At 36.0% G+C, this 20,975-nt stretch overlaps 1 protein-coding gene across 3 annotated transcripts in view; it reads left to right on the top strand.

Moving 5' to 3' along the window:
• LOC123258652 overlaps positions 1 to 20,975 on the top strand; it is a 304,264-nt gene that overhangs the window by 244,809 nt on the left and 38,480 nt on the right. Inside the window, exons 6-10 of one of the 3 annotated variants that reach the window (XM_044718793.1) lie at positions 522 to 1,241; positions 3,737 to 3,910; positions 18,437 to 18,521; positions 18,607 to 18,759; positions 20,598 to 20,735. In XM_044718793.1, the coding sequence (XP_044574728.1) occupies positions 522 to 1,241; positions 3,737 to 3,910; positions 18,437 to 18,521; positions 18,607 to 18,759; positions 20,598 to 20,735 (1,270 nt within the window). The remainder of the gene's footprint in view (positions 1 to 521; positions 1,242 to 3,736; positions 3,911 to 18,436; positions 18,522 to 18,606; positions 18,760 to 20,597; positions 20,736 to 20,975) is intronic. The other 2 variants (XM_044718794.1, XM_044718795.1) reach the window with 2 other exon arrangements.

Below are 20,975 nucleotides of genomic sequence, written 5' to 3'. Positions count from 1 at the left end.
ACTGGAGAAAAAAAAATGATAAAATTCGACTCACTATTCGTTTTATATCGATTTACATTAGAAAAAAAAAAGTTTGGATTAAGGATCAAATTCATCAGTGGATAATTTTTTTTTTTTGCACGGGTAACAAATTTATAAAAAGTACAAAAATGTTGATAGTGACATGTGTAAAACAATATTTTGAAAAATATAGAAATAATTGTAATTGTTTTTTTGACTATAAAAGCTATCAAAAAAAAAAAATAAGTGTCTATTTTTTGGTCGTAAAAAATAAAAATATCAATTTCTTAACAAAATCACAAATCATTAGAAACAGGAAAATTTTCTTTTCAGAATTATAAAATCTTAGGAAAATTTTTTATAAAATAAATACAACTCAAATAACGTTAAAAATTCTCAAAGAAAATAATTTCTAATGAAAATTAAAAATATTAACTGCACAATAATAATTTCACAAAAATGACAGATTTCCTCGTGCACTTATTACCTCGTGTGCCCGGGACTCTGCTTCTGTGTTTCAGACTTTCTGCCCTTCTCCGCGTCCTTAGACCTATCAGGAACGGACTCGGCCCTATATCCGTTCGACCCCCAGCAGGAGAGCTTTCAAGAGATCTGGTTGCCCCCGACCAGTATGTACCCCTATTTTTTATTCCCCGCGACCGCGCGCACTTACAGCTACAATAGCAACAATGACGAGTTCGACCACGATCGACATCGTCATGGGTACTACGGGCTGCCAGAAATGCCTGGCAGCGCGGAATCGGACCGTACGATTTCGGGCCCGGGTCCCCACGATCGCAACCCTGTAGCCGGTTCTTCTTCTTCTGCTTCTTCTCCTTCCTACTATCACGAATTCAGCGGCAAGCATGCTTCTAACGACACCGAGCATGACCTCGAAAAGCACAAAGTTGACCGCGGTAATCAACACCACCACCACCAGCACCAAAATCACAACCATCGGCACCATCACGACAATCGTCCCTCAGCACCATCACCTGTTCCTGCACCACCACTATTACCATCATCATCATCAATACCACAGCCTGCATCGCCTGCACTTCAGAACGAGAAAGTATCTGCACAATCGGCACCAGCACTAAGACCTGGCACCAACCGTTTTGCACCGAGACCTACTTACGAGCATGGACCTGTTGTTGTCGACCGGATTGACGACGACTTCGGTCTGCCTATTGATCGACTTTTTGATCTCCGTAAAGCCTTCGAGGGCTTCGTTGCTCAAGGTTCGTAATTCTTCAAGGGGGTTTGTTACTTTTCGCGTTACTTTGTTTTACTATCATACATCATTTGGTTTCTTGCACGGAAAAAAAGTTCGGTATTCAAGTCATACTAATATTGAGTCTTGAAGAGTGGTGAAAATAAATTTTTACAAAAATTAGGCAGGTTTCTTTTTGGGCAAAAAAAATTGACAGAATAATAGAAGTAATTTTTTATTTGTTTGTTTAATATATGTGTAAAAATATTTTTTGATTAGTAATTACTATTAGGTCCTGAACTTTTGCAGACGTTCAAATGACTATTTATGTGCTTAACCTTAAATTTCAACAAATGAAAAAACGCAAACTTTTTGATCCGAGTTTTTATTATTCAAATTTAATTTTTAATTGATTTCATTTTAAAAAACACAAATAAAATTTTTCTATTCATTGAAAGCAGAGATCCAGGTTTGACTCTTGGCTAGGTCTTGATTCCTCGAAAATTTTTTTCAAGGTGAGTTTTGCTTTCAATAGTTAAAGAAATTTGATTGAATAACTAAACCATTATTGAGTTTGCTAAATTTTATCTCTATTTATAGATACTTAATCAAAAACCGCAAAATACAGAAAAATAAATGAATATATTATGCACAGAAAAAAAGAAATATTTGATCGAAATAAGATTTATTTGAGCCAAATATATAAGATAGTTGGATATGGCCAAATAAATCTTTATTTCTGGTAAATATATAATATATTTGAGCGATTTAGTTGCGTCAAATAAATAGTTTATTCATGGTAAAGATATGGTTTATTTGTGGTAAATAAATCATAGTTGACGACAATAATGAACTTTTAAAATTTATTGTAACATTAAAGTTAGCTGTCACTTGACCAATTTTTATTTTTATTTAACAAATAAATTAATTCTAAAAAATTATTTTTTAAAAATTGCATTTTTAATTTTTTAAAATTTCTACATGTCAATTTTTTTCTCTTATTTTTTTTGCCATAATTTATTTGTTAACAAAAGTTCTACAAATTATTAAATATCTGCTAAATTATTTTTATCAATTTTCAGAAATTATAATGGCTTTAAAATGAAAAAAAATTATTTTTTATTCTTTTAGTTGAATAATGAAATATTTAATTGTATTTAATAATGAAAGTGTTAATTGTAGGTTAAGGATAATTTAGATTTGTTTTCGTAAAATATAATATTTTAAGCACCTTACCATATAGGTTAGGTATGACTTTTTTTAATCCCCAGTTAATGAATAGTTATTAATTAATATTATTTAAGCAAACACTATTATGTATGCAAATAAACTATTTTTTTGCCCTCCGGGCGGAAAGTGGCAACTTTCGTCCCGCTGCGCTAAACTAAGTTGCCGCTTTCCGCCTTCGTCGGACAAAAAAATAGTATACACTCCTCGAGAAGTAAATAAGAAAGCCTCAGATCACATGTTTGTTGACCTCGGCTTCGCCTCGGCCAACAATTACATGTGATCTGAGACATTTCTTACTTTACTTCCCTAGGTGTGTAATATACTATTTTGAAACGTCGATGTAGCTTAAGTTGCAATCAAAAAATTCAAGTTTTGTTTTCAACGTTCAAGTGACGTCATGAGATCAGTAGTTGAGAGTTTTAATGCCAAAGATGTCGTTGTTTCGGACAAACTTAGCATCTTTACCACAAATAAATGATATATTTCTGACAAATAATAAAATAATTCTAGTCAACTGTTATATTTACTTGTACCAAATATATATGGTTGTCATAAAGAAATATTTAAAAAAACGACTTAAATAAATTGATTTATTTGAGACAAATAATTCTTTTTTTCTGTGTGGTGTTTACGATACATAATCAATATCAATAAATGATCTCAATGCATTCAAATAATTGTCAATATAAAATACGAAAAAATTTATTCTTTTGATAAATATTAGTCCATCAGATAAGTGATAATTATTTAATTTTATTAACTAAAAAACAATTTATTTTCATTTTTGATATTTTGTTAAAATTAGTTATTGCTACGATTTTTGAGAATTTAAGTGATAAATAATTTTAAAATTTATTAATGCCCATCAAATTCAATAAGTATTATTTAAGTAAATAACATTAAAAGTGGAGTGTATATCCCTGATTTAAAAATAATTTTAAAATCCACTCAACGAAATGATTGGTATGATTTGAACACCACTTTATCCGTGTACTTTTAAGAATTGATCTCCAACTATTTATAACTTAAAAAAGTTGTAATTTCAGCTGAATGGACTGCCCAAGTAGACTTTTGAGTACAATCTCACTAACTAATAAACTCTTATTTTCATTTGCACGAAATTAATATTATCAAAGATCAATAATCGAGTCTTTGAAAGGACTTTTTCACTGGCTTGAGTATTGTTAACTAGTTAATTAGCAGAAGCGCCAGTTCCTTTTGTACGAAACCTTTAAAGTAAGGAGCCTTAGTAGTAGAACTGAATCATCAGGTTACACGCTTACGCGCTTACAGTGAAAATCATCTCGCATCCCGACAACACCACGAGCTTTGAAATCATCGAGTCGCAACTGGAGAACCCGCTGATTGATGCTGATCATCAAGACCTTCATGCGTTGAAGCAGCTCACACTTCCGGGGTTCAGGCATCGGCCACATCATCGGAAGAATCACACTACTGAAGACGATGGTGAGTCAATTTTTTTTTTTTTATTAAAAAATTGTACTAATCTGTTGTCACGTAAGATTTTATTTATTACATTAAAGACATGAAATATTAAAATTATTCAAAAAAAAATTTTTTTCAGTGTAAAAAAATTGAAATTTAAAAACAATTTCCGTCGGTATAAAAAGCATTTTAATGTAAAAAGTAGTCTGGAATCAGATAGACGCTGAATTTTTCAGTTGATCCGAAATAGATAGAGTCGATTACAAATGATAGGGCATACTCCGGTCGTCGATAGTCAGTAGTCTGTATATGTGCAATTGTTAAAATGGAATCTATTTATTTTCGCTAGAAATGCACTTTAAGCTGATGGTAATGACACGATCGAGTATATACGATGAATCGTTACGCTCGGGTTTTCACCATTGGAAAATTACACCCCTACCGAGTACTCGGTACGTACGGCTGGCCAAGTATACAATGCCAAATAGAAGACGGGTATAATAAAGCAAATCGATTTATACTGCCCTGTTTTTATTTTATTTCCACGTGAGAAAATGTCGAGAAGCTAAATATCGATAGTTGCATCGGTATAAGCCCAAGAATTGCACTAATGCTGTTGCCGTGATCTTCTGCTCAGATATTTTAAAGCCCTCGTTCTTTGTTTTGTTTTAAAGCTTAACACGAAATCGGGAAATCTTTGCCGAAGGTAATATCCTCTGATTACCTGAATTATAACTTTCGGCACGGGGTTTACGACTTATTTTACAGTCCGAAGAAAATAGCGATTTTTTCCATTATCGTCTGCATGCAATTGGACGCGACCGGTGAGGTGAAAAAATTACAAAATAAAACAATGTTTTAGTGTGGGCAAAAGAGCTAAAATTGTCCATTAAATGTTAAGAGTTAACAAATATTTGAGTATCACTGCGATATTGCTCTGCAGGAATGCTTTTTTATGCTGTTATAAACTGACAATTGAAATAAACTTGATTGGAATGTTACAAACATTTGCTAGAAGACGAAAATATATTTTTTACAACACCTGTTCTGGAAGTTGATTTTTCGAGCGCTGTATGTCATCTCCGAAGTACATAATAATCGCATATTAATAATCGCATAATAATGTCAGATTATTTGCGACTTATCCCACATGCAGCATAAATAACTATTGTTTTGTATTATACCAATGTGAATCATATCAATGTGGATAGGCATATCTTTTTTTATAAAATAGGTTCTTAGAATGAAATTTGGTAAGATTAAAAAGGTTTTGAGCTGAATTTATGCCTTCTCATAGTTGATATTTTTTTCGGCTAAAATCAATTTTTTATCTAAATAATTAAGAGAACAAGGAAAATTTTCTAACGGGCAAATTCTTATTTTTAAATGGATTTTTATTGGTAATTGATCTAATTATAGCAATTTTATTTTTTAAATTTATTTTAAAAGTACCCTAACTGGGTTCATTGTAATTTAAAATATCGAAAAATCATTACACTATAGTTTTTAATAATAATTTTTAAATCTTGACAGTCATATAGTTTAATGAAAACTACTTTTATTACTTTCAAAAAAATTGAATAATTTTTTTTTATGTATGTATCTTTAATGACAGGAGAAGTTTTTCGAAAATTCCGGTTAATTTTGTACCGTTTCTTTCAACCAAATTTTCTTCCTCAATCGAAAGGGATAAATTTAGATACAATTTTTTTGATGACAGAAAAAATTTTCATATTGAATGAAATGCGCTTCAAAAATAACATATACATGTGTCGTAAGTTGTTCCCTAAAGTATAAACTGTTAAACTCAAGCAAGATAAAATGAAATTAAATTAAAACTAGTTGACAGGACTCTCATTTCCTCAGTCACTGAGCCGAATATATCTGAATCCGGTCGCGACATAACCGACGATCACGATGACAAGTTAGAAGATAGTTGAGTAAATACGACTCTTGGCACAAATCTTTGAAATTAATAAGTTTTACCAGGTAAAATTTTGGGATTAATCATGATAACACTAATGGCTGTCGTAAAGTTAGCTCTTTTCCTAGATGTAAGACAACTTCCAAGTCCCAGTTTGTCGTCCAATTTATCTCAACAACTTTTTTATTTTTTACGTAACTTATCTCTGCAGATAGAGAACTTGAATGCCAATACAAGTTTAAGAAACTTGAGCTACTACCTTACCCAGGACGGAAACCTACTCATTAGTAATCCGATTTGTCGCCCTGATTTTCTTAACACTGCCGATAATAAGACGTTTACTAAATAACCTTTATTATCAGACCGAGGACTGACGAGTCTGTCTTAATCTCAGTCTCTTTCCCTTTGTGGCTTCTCCGTTTCTTAACTTAGGAAAATAAACTTTCGGTTTCTTTCATTATTGTTGCGGGATCTCGAGTGTCACACTGGCTTTAACAAACACAATGGACCTTTTTGTCATCCATGAAAGTCTTTCTTTCATCGTCTTACACTTTGTCCTTTCTTCACGCTAATTAAGAAGAGATATTCCTTATTGTTACGTTTTCACTTTTGTTTATTTACTTTTTTTTTTTAAATCTTTGAAAAGCACATAAAATAAATAACTTCTTTTAAGTAAATTTTTTTTTCCAAATTTTCGTCATGTTCCAAAATATTTACATCTCTTAATTGAAGAAAATTATATTATAACTTTTGGATGAAGATCGAAAAAATCTTCATTCAAAAATTTTATCCTTCGACTAAGTATTTTATTGTTTTTAAACGAGGTACATATTTATTTGACCCAAATATTTTTTATCTTGGTTCAGATTAGACTAAAACAGTGTTGCCTTGACAGGTTTTGTGACCCCCTAACCAAGGTATGCTATTTCGCGCCAGAGATGGTCTGGACGCCACCAGGAGAATTTATCGATGTTGAATTCACTCGGCCTCCTGGAACCGAGTTACTTAGCCAGCTTACACTCAGGGAGTGGGTAATTCAAAACTTGATTCGGTCACAGAATAAAATTAATTTAATTAATTACTACTAAGTAAGAGGAAAGAGGCTCGGTTGTTGAAATTATTGGCACAGATATAACAATAAACAAATTTATTTCCAATGACTCGACAATTAACTATTTAATCAAATTGAATAAAGGAGAAGGCTCACAAGGAACCCCTCGGATCTACTCCTCCTTTGAATCTACGTGACGACTTTATTCTTAATTAACAAACAAAGGATTTTATCAATTTAGTCAATGAATCTAATAACAATCAAAACTCCAATAATTGATTAAACGAAGTTAAGGCAGCTTACGTCGCGGTTCCGTGAAATTAACTCGTCTTCAGTAGGTAGGCTCTCCATGAACAATCCCCAGAAATAGAATAAATTAATTAATGGCCTGGTCTTCGCCATAGCCTGATTAAAACACAACTGAACAACTTCTAGGAGGCTAACCAGTTAGCTCGCAGACCAAAAACTAACTAAACTAGACTATCACTAACTGAGCCGACCCCGTCTTCGCTAACACAACTCGCTCCGTCTCTAAATTTGTCATTGAAGATAAATTTGACTGAAAAAATAATTCGGACGGCCCAGACCAGGACTCGAACCTGGATCTTTTGGTTACGCGCCAAAGCCTCTACCTGTTAAGCTATCCGAGACACTGTCCAGAATTACCATTCAGTCACCTTTTAATGACAAACTCAACCATGAATTGTAGTTCTAATATAGTATGATATTAATTTTTGATTTTTTCCTTGATCTCCTGTTAATACATTTTTAAAGCCGATGGTATAATTTTAATATTTATTTTTTCTAAAGACTGGTTTATAATACTTCATAGATATTTTTCTGACGTAACTCATTGAAAATTTTCAGTTTATTGGTTATCCAGTCTAATACAACCACTTTTTTTTTTCTTTCTCTAATTATTCATAATAATTCTTTCTCTATTTATTAATAATATCATGACTCAAATTTAGTATAGGGGAAGGGGGGGGGGGGGCAAAATGAGCCCCTTAAGAAAAAAATGTTGATATCCTTAGTGTTTTTCTCTGGTTTTACTTTTTTTTAGTCCCTTGCCAAGTATTTGACCTCGATTTGCTCTGTCCATTAAAAATGAAAAATTGAAAATGTGGGGCAAAATGAGCCACCTTCCGAAAATTTTTATAATATGAGTTTTTCAGCTCGTTTTACTTTTTTTGGCCTTTTACTGAGTTTATGGTATTAATTTTTTTGTGTATATCAAAATTAAAAAATTGAGAAAAGTGGGGTAAAACGGGCCTCCCAAAAAACTCAATATGTTTCTTACTTGTTTTATATTTTGAATTTTTTTATTATGTATTCAGTATAAAAAATTAGGATAACAATAGACCCTAAAAGCCATCCCTGCAACTTCCCGCTATCTCCATACCTAAGCGCTCCACATTTCACGCCAAAAGCAATAATAAATCAGGTAAAAAATGTCGGTGTAATTTAAAAAAACGCGTTTTTTGAATTATTTCGACAACGGTATCTCTCAAACTAATCAACCAATTTCAGTCGCGTTAAAGGCGATCAACGCGGGTTTCTAAGCTTAAAAACCGATCAGTTTTTCGAATCGATTGGTGAAGCTAATAAAAATGTATCATAAAAAAAAACAATTTTTAAGAATTTTTTTTACGATATCTCACAAATGAATTAACCGATTTAAAAAAAATTAAAGGCATTCTATGCAGTCTTTCTAGAACGAAAAGATTATTTATCACTAGCCAAACAATCGGACGTGAAATTTCAAAGATGTGTTAAAAAAATACTTTTTTTAATTTTTTAAAATTAAATATCTCTCGAACCATTCAACCGATTTTGAAGTTATTGGCGGCGATTGAAGTGATTTTTAAGCTCTAAAAATCATCTCGTTGAATCAAAAACGATCCAGGAATAAATGTCGGAGTTATGTAAGAAAAAAAAAAAACACTTTTTCCCTGATGTTTGTTCACGATACCTCACAAACGAATCGACCGATTTTGATCGCGTTGACGGCAATCGACGCAGTTTTTTAGGCCTAAGAGCTGATTAGTTTTTGAAAACGATTGATTCAGCAGATTAAAATTTATTAAAAAAAAAAACATTTTCTGAAAATTTTATTTTCGAGATTACTCAAAATCTATTGGTCTGAATCACCTTAAATATTCTAAAATATCTAGGGGCAAAGAAACTCTTTCGATTGCTGTCAATCCCGTTTGAATCGGTCGAGCCGTTTAAAAGTTATGAGAGGTTTACGTTCATACAGACACACACACACACACACACACACACACACACACACACACACACACACACACACACACACACACACACACACAGCATTGCAAAAATAGTCAGGGAAGCTTTTGTAAAATAGTTTTTTAACAAAAAATATAGTAAATAATGCTGTCATTTAACTCGCGACCTAGTTCGTACTTTACCTATATAATTTTTTCTATAATTCAAAAATTCTAGAACACGTTTAACTGAAAAATATTCTTTGGTTTTCAAAGTCTAATCAGCCCATTATACCTCCCAAACACTTCGAGAGTTGAAAATGTTGGGGTCCCATTTTGCCCCCAAATATTTTTGGATATTGAAAATTTTAGGGGGCCCATTTTGCCCCCCCCCCTTCCCCTATAGAATATATTGTAGAACATAAAATTAGTTTCATTGATTAAATTTCTTACAAAATTTTGTCAAATAGTTAATTAACATTCAAAAACTACTCGTAAGAATTACAAAAGTATAGATAATACCTGAAGCTGTTTCGTCGACACACGTGGTTACTTTTATTAATAATTTTTGTCACTATTCACTCGTAAATTATTATTTTATCTTTATGCAGTTGAAAATTTAATTTATTTAACCAATTTATTTATGTTACTTGTTACGCTATATTTTTACTGGAGATTTTGAAGAAAAAAGTGATTTTGTCGTGAAAATCATGAAGGTATTGAATTTTTACTGTCAAAAGTACTAAAAAATTATAAAATTCTTCTCTAGTAAAAAAAAAAAAAAAAAGATTGAGCGTGTGTATTCGCTCAGTAGTAGCATTTTTATTTAAACAAGCCTATCCCTGTCGCCATTATTTCGCTTCAACGTTAAACAAGATCTTAATCTCGACAACAGTTCTTGGAATTCACACAATAACTCGAATCATTAGCTGTATCATCAATCACCCGTGTATTTACTCATCGCAATCCCGACCCCTTGTTGACGAAACTCGAGTAAACTAATCGAAAAGCACCAACTATATTTACCTACCAGCCCGCTATTTTTTTATCGATTACCCCAAACAAATAGCAACATTATCAAAGACAATCCTCCTGAAAAAAGTAAATCGAACAACAGATAAAGTACTAAAAGAAATAAATGAAAATAATCCCAGGTTATACTATAGTGAAATTCGATTCGTCGTTACCAGCTTTTTTACAAAAGCTCATTACAGTAAATAGTTCAAGCTAAGCCTTTAGTAACAAGAATAAACACTTATTTTTCTTCTCTATTTTTCATTTAATCAATCACCAAAACTTTAAGATTCGTCTTCGGGATGAGCGTTTGTTGGAGATTTTTTTTTTGCTTAATTTTTACTCATTGTCAAACAAAAAAAAATGCTATTTTCCTATACTCGCATAGTTAAAATTTTCCTATTATTGTAGAAAAGTTTTTTTCTTCATGTGAGCTAATACAAAACGTGAGAATATTAATCACATTGTATTTTATTCCTTTGTCATCCTTTAAATGAAAAAACTCTCTGAAAATTTGACAGAAGTTTTCGCCATTTAAAATTTTCTGATGTTAATAAACCACGTTGAATTTATCTTATGCACGCCGAGTTATAAGTAGACTTTAATCTTGCAGTAGAGGAAGTCAAGAGAGAAGTAATAGCCATTTAAAATTATCTAAAATGGTCATATGTGAATGAATCGAATCATGTAAAAAAGTCATTTCAGAAGAATTTGACATCTTCAATTTTTATTTGTGATTCCTTTAATAAAAAAACTCCAATAAATGTCGAATTTTCCAACCAAGATTTTCATTTACAATTGCATCTTTACTAAACCCGTCTTTTTTCCACAACAAAGAATTTATACCACGTGTAATATTCAGATAAAATAGCAAGAATCCTCCAGAAATAGGAAAAATAGCAATTCCATCTCCATAACAGCCACTAATATCACTATAATTATTTTTATCATTATTGTTGTTGTTGGTTAGTAATTTTATGCAGAACTGACAAAATAGCCAAGAGGTTTGTACTGCGCCGTTAGAGGCACAAATGGTGCATCTCAGCGTCCCTGTTGCTGGCATCTTCCCCAGATAAACTCGCTCGCCCGACCTGACGTAAACCCCTCTCGAAATGAGAGCGGGGAATATTATCCTCCTGCTTTTAGGTTGTAGGAGAAGCATATCGTAAGACACCTTGTGCTAGAATTACATCAGAAACTACGGCAAACAGCAATGTATTAAATTTACATCAACCTCAGGGTATTTTCCGTTGAAATTATATATTTATTTTTGGGTTTGCTTGTGTTAATCTGTTTCTAACCCCGGTGAGTTGTTTCACTAGAATAATTATTTTATTTGTGCTTAGTTTACACAATTCAATGTAATGTCTGCCCATACTCGTCTCGTACTACTGAATGTAATGTGTAATGTGGATGTGTCTCATTTTCGATGAAATGTCTCGGAGTTTAACTCTCGGAATAGGAAGGAAGGAAATAAGGGTTAACTTAGTGAAAGAGAAGTTAGTTTTACTTTTACTCGTTTGTCTTAATAAACCACGTCGAATTTATCTCATGCACGCCGAGATATAAGTAGACTTTAGTGTTGCAGTAGAGGAAGTCAAGAGAGAAGTAATAGTTGATGTGGAAGTAGAAGTAGGAGTAGAAGTGGTAGTAAGGGAATCGCAGGCAAGGGGTTGTACAGTGATCCTACGTAGAAACGTTGGCTTTTGGCTTTACTGCGGTAGTGGTATTCTGGCCTCATTTTTCTTATCGAATCGAACATAGCCGGTGTGCGCCGCTACGACGTGAGACGTGGGTACAAGAGGGTGTACTTTAATATCCAAGGTGCTTGAATATATCGACCTAATATCCTCCGTCATGCTTCTGGAAAAATAATAAAAGAGAGAAAAAATAATAAAAAAAATCCACTACGATATTTTAAATGGATAAACATTAAAATTGTTTTTTCCAAGGATTTTGTCAAGGAAAATTATGGCTCTAGAGATGTATAATATGTAATGTGTAATATGATAGTCTGTTGGATCATCTTATTACAGGTTTATGGTCTGTAGAAATTTTTTATGCTTTCAAAGTTCTAGATGTTATCATTGTAAATTTTAATTTTTATTGTGACTTTTATTCTATTTATGGACATTTTCATGATACAAAAGTACTTTATAGTCTTATTGAATAAGTATATGGGGTATTCCATGCCAAATCGACCACTTTTGAACTCGATCCCTTTAGATTTAGCTGAAACTTTATCATTCTTTTCTACCTTTTGAAAAACATTTTTAAGAATTTTTTCAAATTTTTTTGTCCAACCCAAAAAAAGTTTTGAATTTCCCAAAAAAGTGGCTTTTTTATTTTCAAATAGCCATAACTTTTTTAGACATTGACCTTTGGGTACCTTTTTTTTTTAATTTTTGTTTTTGAATGAACTTTTCGAAAAAATATACAAAAAAAATTAAATATGATCAATTCTATAAAATAATCGGTTTTTTTGAACAAAATCGTTATTTTTTCAAAGTTGGCCGCTTTTTTTTTTTTATTTTTTTTTCTCAAAAAAAACTTCAATCAATTTGACAACTATTCCCACTCATGCCGGATAGGGCCGATTTTTTTTTTATATTTTTTTTATTTAATTGAAAAAAAAAAATTGTTATTATTTCAGAAAATTTGACGATTTTTTTTCACACACACACACACACACACACACACACACACACACACACACACACACACACACACACACACACACACACACACACACCTCGTGTCGGGCTTGCTGGGTCCCGCATCGGGCGCCTCCCCAGGTGGCGGATAGGGGAATGCCCGGCATATCTGCACGTCAGATGCGTCGGGTACCGAGGAAAGAGAATACTCGGGGTGGACCAAAACCTAGTAAAAGATGGTATGGAAATGTCAGAACAATTTCAAACATCGTCTACGGTGCAGAGGAGGGATACCTCAGTGCCGGCGAGGGAAGGCGTACAAACGGGCCTGAACTCGTCGTTATCAAGCGACCGTTTGAACAGTGGAGTAGACCCCATGGCTCTGCTGTCTAGCAATGCTAGCAATGCTACAGGGAGTAAAGAAACAGCTCTGATGGAAGTAGACGCACAGCAAACAAACTTTCCTCCAATAGGTGGAAGACCTGTTGCTCCCGTCAACACTCACACATGCCGAGGAAGGATAAACTCTCTACCGACTGTCACCGGTCAACAATCGCCAATGGAACGGCTCGGTAGCAAGATCGAAGAATTAGCTGAGTTCATAAAGGATAAACGAAATCTCCACCATGAACTCAGAAAAATAGTAGCGTCCATTGCCACGGCATATAAGTTGGCCAACAAACCAGCAACGAAGACGGTGAGAACCACGCAAACATCTCCGGATCTGAACAAAAAATCCCAGACGTTTTCGGTCACTCCTGAGAAAACACAGCATAGAGAAGAGAAAAACAAGAAGAGGCCGCTATCCACGCCTAGCCCTTCCTCGGAAATCGATAAGCCAGCACATAAGAAGACAGCCCGGGGTGATACCTGGACCAAAGTGACTCGGAAAAACAAGAAAAAGGAAGAACAGGAGCCAGTGGCTCAATCTGCTACAGCCCAAAACCAGCCAAGCAATGTTGGCTCCAAGAAACCGAGGAGGAAGAAGATAAAAACTAAAGCTGTGCTTGTCCAACCAGCTGAAGGGCGAACATACGCCGATCTCCTCAAGGAAATCAAAGCCAAGGTTAATCCGACAGAGACTGGAGTAGACATAAAGTCTATCAAACAAACGAAGCGAGGGGGCGTTCTTCTAGAAATAGGTCGCAAGACTGAAGACACTACCGCTTTCACGGCTGCGATAAAAACAGCAACTGCTAACATCGGTACAGTCAGAACGCTTGCACCAAAAGCAACGATCGAGATCCTGGACTTGGATGCCATCACTACTGAGAACGACGTCCGCGAAGCACTCAAACGTGACTTCACCGACAGCTTGGAGATCAAACGGGTAAATTTGACAAAGCCTACTCGACGGGGCAACCGGGCAGCCTTCTGCGAGATAGACGAGGCTAGCGCGTTCAAAATCCTTGACAAGGCTCGTATAATGATCGGATGGGTCAACTGCCGCATTCGACCAGTTGTAAAAGTAACACGCTGCATCAGATGTCTCGGATACGGGCACGCGACGAACTCCTGCAAGGGGCCTGACAGAAGCAAGTGCTGCTTTAAATGCGGAGGAGGAAACCACAAAGCTGCAGACTGCGTTGAACAGCCAAAGTGCTTCCTCTGTACAGAGGAACAAGAAGCTCCAGATAGCTTATGTCATATTCCAGGCTCCGGGGCTTGTAAGGTATTCCGCACCGCACTTGCCGAAGCTACAAAAGGGCAGAAATGACACGCATACTTCAAGGAAACCTGAATAGATGTGCGTTGGCGCAAAATTTACTTCGCCAGCGAGTCTTTGAAGAGAGGATCGACGTTTGCTTCATCTGTGAGCAATATCTAAACCTCCAAGATAGAGCATGGTTCGCAGACAAAACTGGCACGGCGGCAATCTGGATTGCAAATACAAAGAACGTTACCACCATCAACAGCGGAAGTGGAGCAGGTTTTGTCTGGATTCAAACCCCCATAACCTACTTCATCAGCGTCTATCTCTCACCTAACGAAGGGATTAGTGTGTTCCGACAGAAACTGGCAAATATAGAGGATGTGATCACCAAGTTCGACGGCGAAGTTATCGTAGCTGGTGATTTCAATGCTAAATCGGCTGAATGGGGCGCTGATTTCTCCGACACCAGAGGCAACGAGGTCGCTGACGTCGTGGCTAGACTCGACCTCATAGTGCTAAATACTGGGAGCACCACGACTTTCAGAAGACCGGGGTACCAAGAGTCCATCCTCGACATTTCGTTGGCGACTCCAAAAATTGCCAACATGATTGAAAACTGGACAGTATCCGAAAAATACAGTGGCAGTGATCACCAGTTCGTGACATTTAACGTTGGATTGGCATCTGCTCCGGTACCACAACACGACCTTTCTAAGCGAAAGTGGAATGTCAGGAAGCTTGATCCAGAGGCACTGCGAGCTTCACTTGCGCGGAGCTGGTCTACCCTTCAGAACAACCCGACTCCGGATACTTGCAGCGAGACAGAAAGGACAGTACTAAATACGATGAAGGAGATTTCCGCCGCATGTGACGCCTCTATGCCGCGGTTGAAAAACCGGAGTTTTCGCAGGCCGGCGTACTGGTGGTCAACAGACATAGCGGAACTTCGCAAAATGTGCCATCAACTACGTCGCCGCGCAACGAGAGCCGCCAAACGCTCCCCAAGCCAGGAATTGTATTCAAAAGAATACAAGCAGGCCAAAAAGATGCTAAATCGAGCCATCAAAGCAAGTAAAGCAAAGTTGTGGAAAGAGATCTGCAACGATCTCGACAATGACATCTGGGGTAAAGCCTACCAAATTGTCGCCAAACGACTTGGAAAGGCTTCACCAGAGGCGCCGAAGCCTCCAGCCTTAATGGATAGCATCGTAGCGGAGCTTTTCCCCAAACACCCGCCGCGGGAGAAGAAACACTACACTAAAAACAACGAAGTAACGCCCTTCACAACTAAGGAACTACAAGACGCGGCCAAGTCACTCAAAACAGGAAAGGCACCTGGACCTGATGGCATCCCGGCATCGGTGATCAAGATTATAGCCCTGGAATACTCAGACTTACTCCTGAACACCTACAACGCATGCTTGGCAACTGGCACCTTTTCCGCGGTCTGGAAACAGCAGAGATTGGTTCTCTTAGACAAAGGTAAGGGAACCCCCATAACACCTTCGTCGTTTAGACCACTCTGTATGCTAGACATTGCTGGAAAATTGCTCGAGAAGCTCATACAAGGGAGACTTCGCGACGACATCAACCGTGCTGGAGGTTTTGCCACCAACCAGCATGGCTTCCGGAAAGGTCATTCGACAGTCGGAGCGATCAAGAAAGTCATAAAGACAGCAACACAAGCATGGTCTGGTAGCCTCAAAGCTCGTAAAGTATGTCTTCTCCTCACGCTAGATGTCAAAAACGCATTTAACAGCGCAAATTGGGGAGACATTTTAGACGCTCTGGAGCACAAGTTTGACGCGGAGCCAGAAAATCTGGCACTAGTCGACAACTACCTTGACGATAGAAAGCTAATAGTGGAAACTACTGAAGGCCCACAAGAATACACCATAACGGCTGGCGTGCCGCAAGGCTCAATAATGGGGCCTGATCTATGGAACGCAGACTACGACGAGCTTCTTGAAATCCCGTTGCCAGAGCAAGTAGAGCTAACAGGCTTTGCAGACGACGTTGCAGCTACTATAGTGGCGGACAGCGTGGAAGAGGCCGAACTGCTAGTTCGGGAAACCATCGACACCGTCGAGACTTGGCTCGATAAGCATCACCTGAAACTCGCCAAACAGAAAACCGAGATGGTCGTTCTGACTCGTCAAAAATGGTTTCCAAAACCATTCGCTATGGACATGGGAGAAACAACGCTGACGTCAACAAGGGCCCTGCGGTATCTAGGGGTAATGATAGACGAGAAACTATCTTTCCGTGAACACCTCGACAGTGCATGCAAGAAAGCCAGCAAGACTGTGTCTAGCCTAGCACGAATTATGACCAACACCATGGGACCAAGAACAAAAAGAGAAGAGTTCTTCTAGAAGCAGTCCACTCGGTACTGCTTTTATGGAGCGGAGATATGGGCAGACATATTAAAGCAGAAGACCTACCGGCGAAAGATCGCAGCAGTACAGCGGCGAGGCGCTCTCAGGGTTGCCTGCGCCTACCGCACAGTTTCCGAAGCGGCTGTATTGGTCATTGCAGGAGCCGCGCCCATCGACCTATTAGCGTTCGAAAGAGCAAAACTCTATGACGCTAAAGACAGTGATGATAACATGAAGGACGCAAGAACGAGGATAAAGGCGGAAACGCAGCAAGAGTGGCAGGACCGATGGACATCGGGAGAGACGGGCAGATGGACGGCGCGCCTGATCCCAAACATCAACGTCTGGCTCTCTCGGAAGCACGGGGATACGGACTTCTTCCTGACCCAGCTATTGACGGGACATGGGCAGTTCAACGCCTATCTTTTCAAGATGGGTTTGCACAGCACACCAACGTGCAAATACTGCCCGGATAAAATCGACGACGCCGAACACACATTCTTCGAGGGTGCTCGATGGAAGGACTACAGAAGAAGCACCGAAGAGATCATAGGCACCAGGCTCTCCCCCTCAAGCCTGGTGACCTATATGATCAAACAAGAGGAAAACTGGTCAGCTGTTGCAGTTTATGCACAGCACCTCCTGAAAGACAAAATCGCAGAAAGGGACCAGTAGCCAGGAGTAGGCGTCGTGAGACGCAGCACGACTGGATTGAAGTAATGCTAACGCGGTTCCAATCCAGTCCTCCCCGTACCATCTAGGGGAGAGGGGAAGAGGAATGTTTTTTTTAGTGGGTAAAAATCTCCACACTACCGACTATCGATATCTGCCGGAAGATGGGCGGCAGAGTTAACGATACCGGTGTCTTTTGAAGATCTTTTTTCGTACCTCTTTACAAAAAAAAAAAAAAAAAAAAAAAACACACACACACACACATACAGACACCAACGCGGGAATAGTCAGAGAAGCTTCTTAGGACCTCGAAACGTTGAGATTCGATGAAAACTCGATTTTCGTAAAACGGGGTGAAAACAATAACTTCCCGATTTTTGAAATTTTCAATTTTCTTAGCGGGAAGTTAAAAAAAGGTACCCAAAGGTCAATGTCTAATAAAGTTATGGCTATTTGAAAATGAAAAAGCCATTTTTTTGAAAAATTCATAACTTCTTTTGGGTTGGATAAAAAAATTTGAAAAAATTCTCAAAAATGTCTTTCAAAGGGTAGAAAAGAATAGAAAAGTTTCAGATAAATCGAAAGGGGTCGGGTTCAAAAGTGGTCGATTTGGCATAGAATACCCCGTATATGGTATACTTGTTCGTTTTCAGACTTTTAATAAATCTGCTATTGTTATCTAAATAACAATGTGAAATGTAATCCATAAGTAAACATTTAAACTAAAATTCGTGAAATTTTAGTTTAAAAGTTTTTTACTAATTGGAACACGTTGAAAAATGTAATATAACCTACACTTTGTAAGAAATACAATAGTTGGGTTTTAATGAAATTTATACAAAAGTTAGGAATTTGAATAGCAAATTTTATAACTTTATTATGAATGATTTTATTTTATTTTTTACTTTATAATAATAATAATAACAACAAAAATAATAATAATAATAATAAAATTGTGATTTTTTACAGATTCATCGATCGATTTTGAAAAAATTCATCAACCTGTAAAGTTAATACTTTCAAGTACGTGTCACCAAGCTTATTCAATGTGTCGGTAAGTAAAGACATAGATAAAAAACCTTAAAAAAATAATTTTAATTGAATTGAACAATAACCTCGACAATAAACAAATTTAATAGAAATGATACGGAGTGCCGAGGATTGTTGCAGCCGATATTGAATCACTGTGACGCTTCAAGCTGTGCTCGTAATGAGTGTATGAATGCATTGCAGAAGTTCTACAAAAAAGCTAATGATAGTCACTCGATGGAGATTGCTTTTTGTCTGTGCAAGTGAGTAATTGTTTTAATTTACATTGGGGCTTGAATAGAAGGATATAAGGGCAGCGAGCGGGTTGACTTAACTTGTAGTTGGGCGACTAGTAGCTGGAGTACCGTTCACTGAGAGAGTGGAAAAGTAAGGTAAAGTGAGTAAGGTAATCATGAAGTACGATGAACCAAGAGCTGAGAGATGGTAACAACCAACTACGCTCGACATTCTACCAATTTAGAACTGGATTCATTCGTTACATTTATATAGATACCACCCAAGAAATCCCGATCGCAAATTTACACGGACCTAATTAACCGTCCAATTTATCTTACAACACTTTGATATTTTAATTAACAATTGCATACGGAAAAAAGTTTTGTCAAAATTATAGGACAATCTGTTGAATTTAAAACTTTACTCCTGTCAAGACATGACTGTTAAATTCACATTTTTAGATACGTAATTTTTTCTTTAAAAAACTGTTATCCTGAATATGTAAATTTTACGTTGTAAGATAAAATAAATTTTGCATGTGGAAAAAATGTTAAATTTACAAAGAAAAAAATCTAAATTTAGCATTAAAAAATTTTACTTCGGAAAAATGTATCATATAAGATTATTTATGGCCAAAATTCTTGTATAATTTTATCTATAAACATTTATATATAATTGCATATCTTTAATGCAAAGTGCGTGGGTGTGTTCTATACTATCATCTAAAAATGAAAACTTTACGATTTCAACACTTAATTTCTTTTTAAATTAATTACATCCAGTAAAAGAGGTATTGCCCCAAGAAAAAGACACCAATAGGTTAGGGCTATTGGTTTCTTTCTCACGCACTAGTGCTGCCTCTCTTTACAGACTATCGCTCACTTACTTCCACTCACGTAAAATATCGAAAGTCACTAACTTCAAACATTTTTTATAAAAAAATAAATACCGCTCGTTTGTGTTATTTTTGATAAAAAATACTTGTTATAACTTCAATTAAATCTCTTCAGTTTTTCAAAAAAATCATAAGAAAATATGGTTGTTATTCTATAAAATGTTCACTTTAACTACGGTCAGGATAGGGAATACATGTTAAATGTACGATTTTTAATTGCTAATATTTCGAAAATTAGCACCGCAAGGACTATTAAAAAAAATTTATTCGTATAGAGGACACTGAAAAGTACGCGTATTCAAAAATTGAAGAATATTGTAAGAAAAGTGATTTTGCACAGTACCTCCTTAAACAGTGGAAAAATAATAATACGTAAGAATTGAGTAATAAACAATTTAACATAAATAATTAATAAAAAATAATTTAATGAAATTTTTTATACAAACATATTAGTGTTGTTAACTCTATAGCTCTCGAACAGTACGGTTAATTAACCTAATTTTTTTAGATTCGATCCGTATAGATAATGCCTAAAGGTAATTTAAAAATCACGACTCAATGATTATTTGCTCAATTGGAAATAGAAAATTTCTATCATCGTATTATCGTAATATTTACTCAACAGGCAGCCGTATGGATTACATTTTTTAGTAAACAGAGTTTCTTATAGAGTTCATGTGCTCACGTGTATTTGTCATTTGTAAAAAACTTTCGATACTCATGAGGGTGTTCAACTTGTAAGACCATTCCTAAAAACTTTATTGAGATAACTTTTAAATTGCTTTATTATTTTTTTTATTATACTTAAACTACTTCGATAAGTTTACGTAAAACATGAGCGCTCAAAGCACGTACACTTGGATTTACCAATTATTTTTTTATGTAATTATATAAAATTTTTTTTTCCGGTTTATAATTTTTAATTACGACTGAATAATGAATGGATCTTTTATTGCTTTTTATCTTCAGAAAAACTCAAGACAAAGATGACGCGTGCATAGTGGCCCAAGAAAAGATGCACCCAGTCTGCGCCCAAGGTCACGACCTATCCGAGCTCCCAACCTGTCACAGTTTAGCCCTGGCATGTCGTGAGGACATCACATGCAGGTAATCTACTAATCCTATCAAATAACCCATAATAATTATCATCATCATCATCATCCGTACGATCATCGGCTTAGTATACTAGCGTAATGAAAATGTCAAAGGTGAACTACTCTTGATCTCCTTACATCAGCCTCATCCAAAGTGGCACCCCTACTTCTTCTTCCGGTGTTCAGGTTCGAATGTACACTTGAAACTTGACCTCAATTCGCGAAATATATTATAAATTATACAATTAAGATC

Source organism: Cotesia glomerata, linkage group LG2 (assembly GCF_020080835.1).
Source record: "Cotesia glomerata isolate CgM1 linkage group LG2, MPM_Cglom_v2.3, whole genome shotgun sequence".
NCBI classification, from domain to species: Eukaryota; Metazoa; Arthropoda; class Insecta; order Hymenoptera; family Braconidae; genus Cotesia; species Cotesia glomerata.
This window is presented reverse-complemented; position numbering and strand designations above follow the sequence as displayed.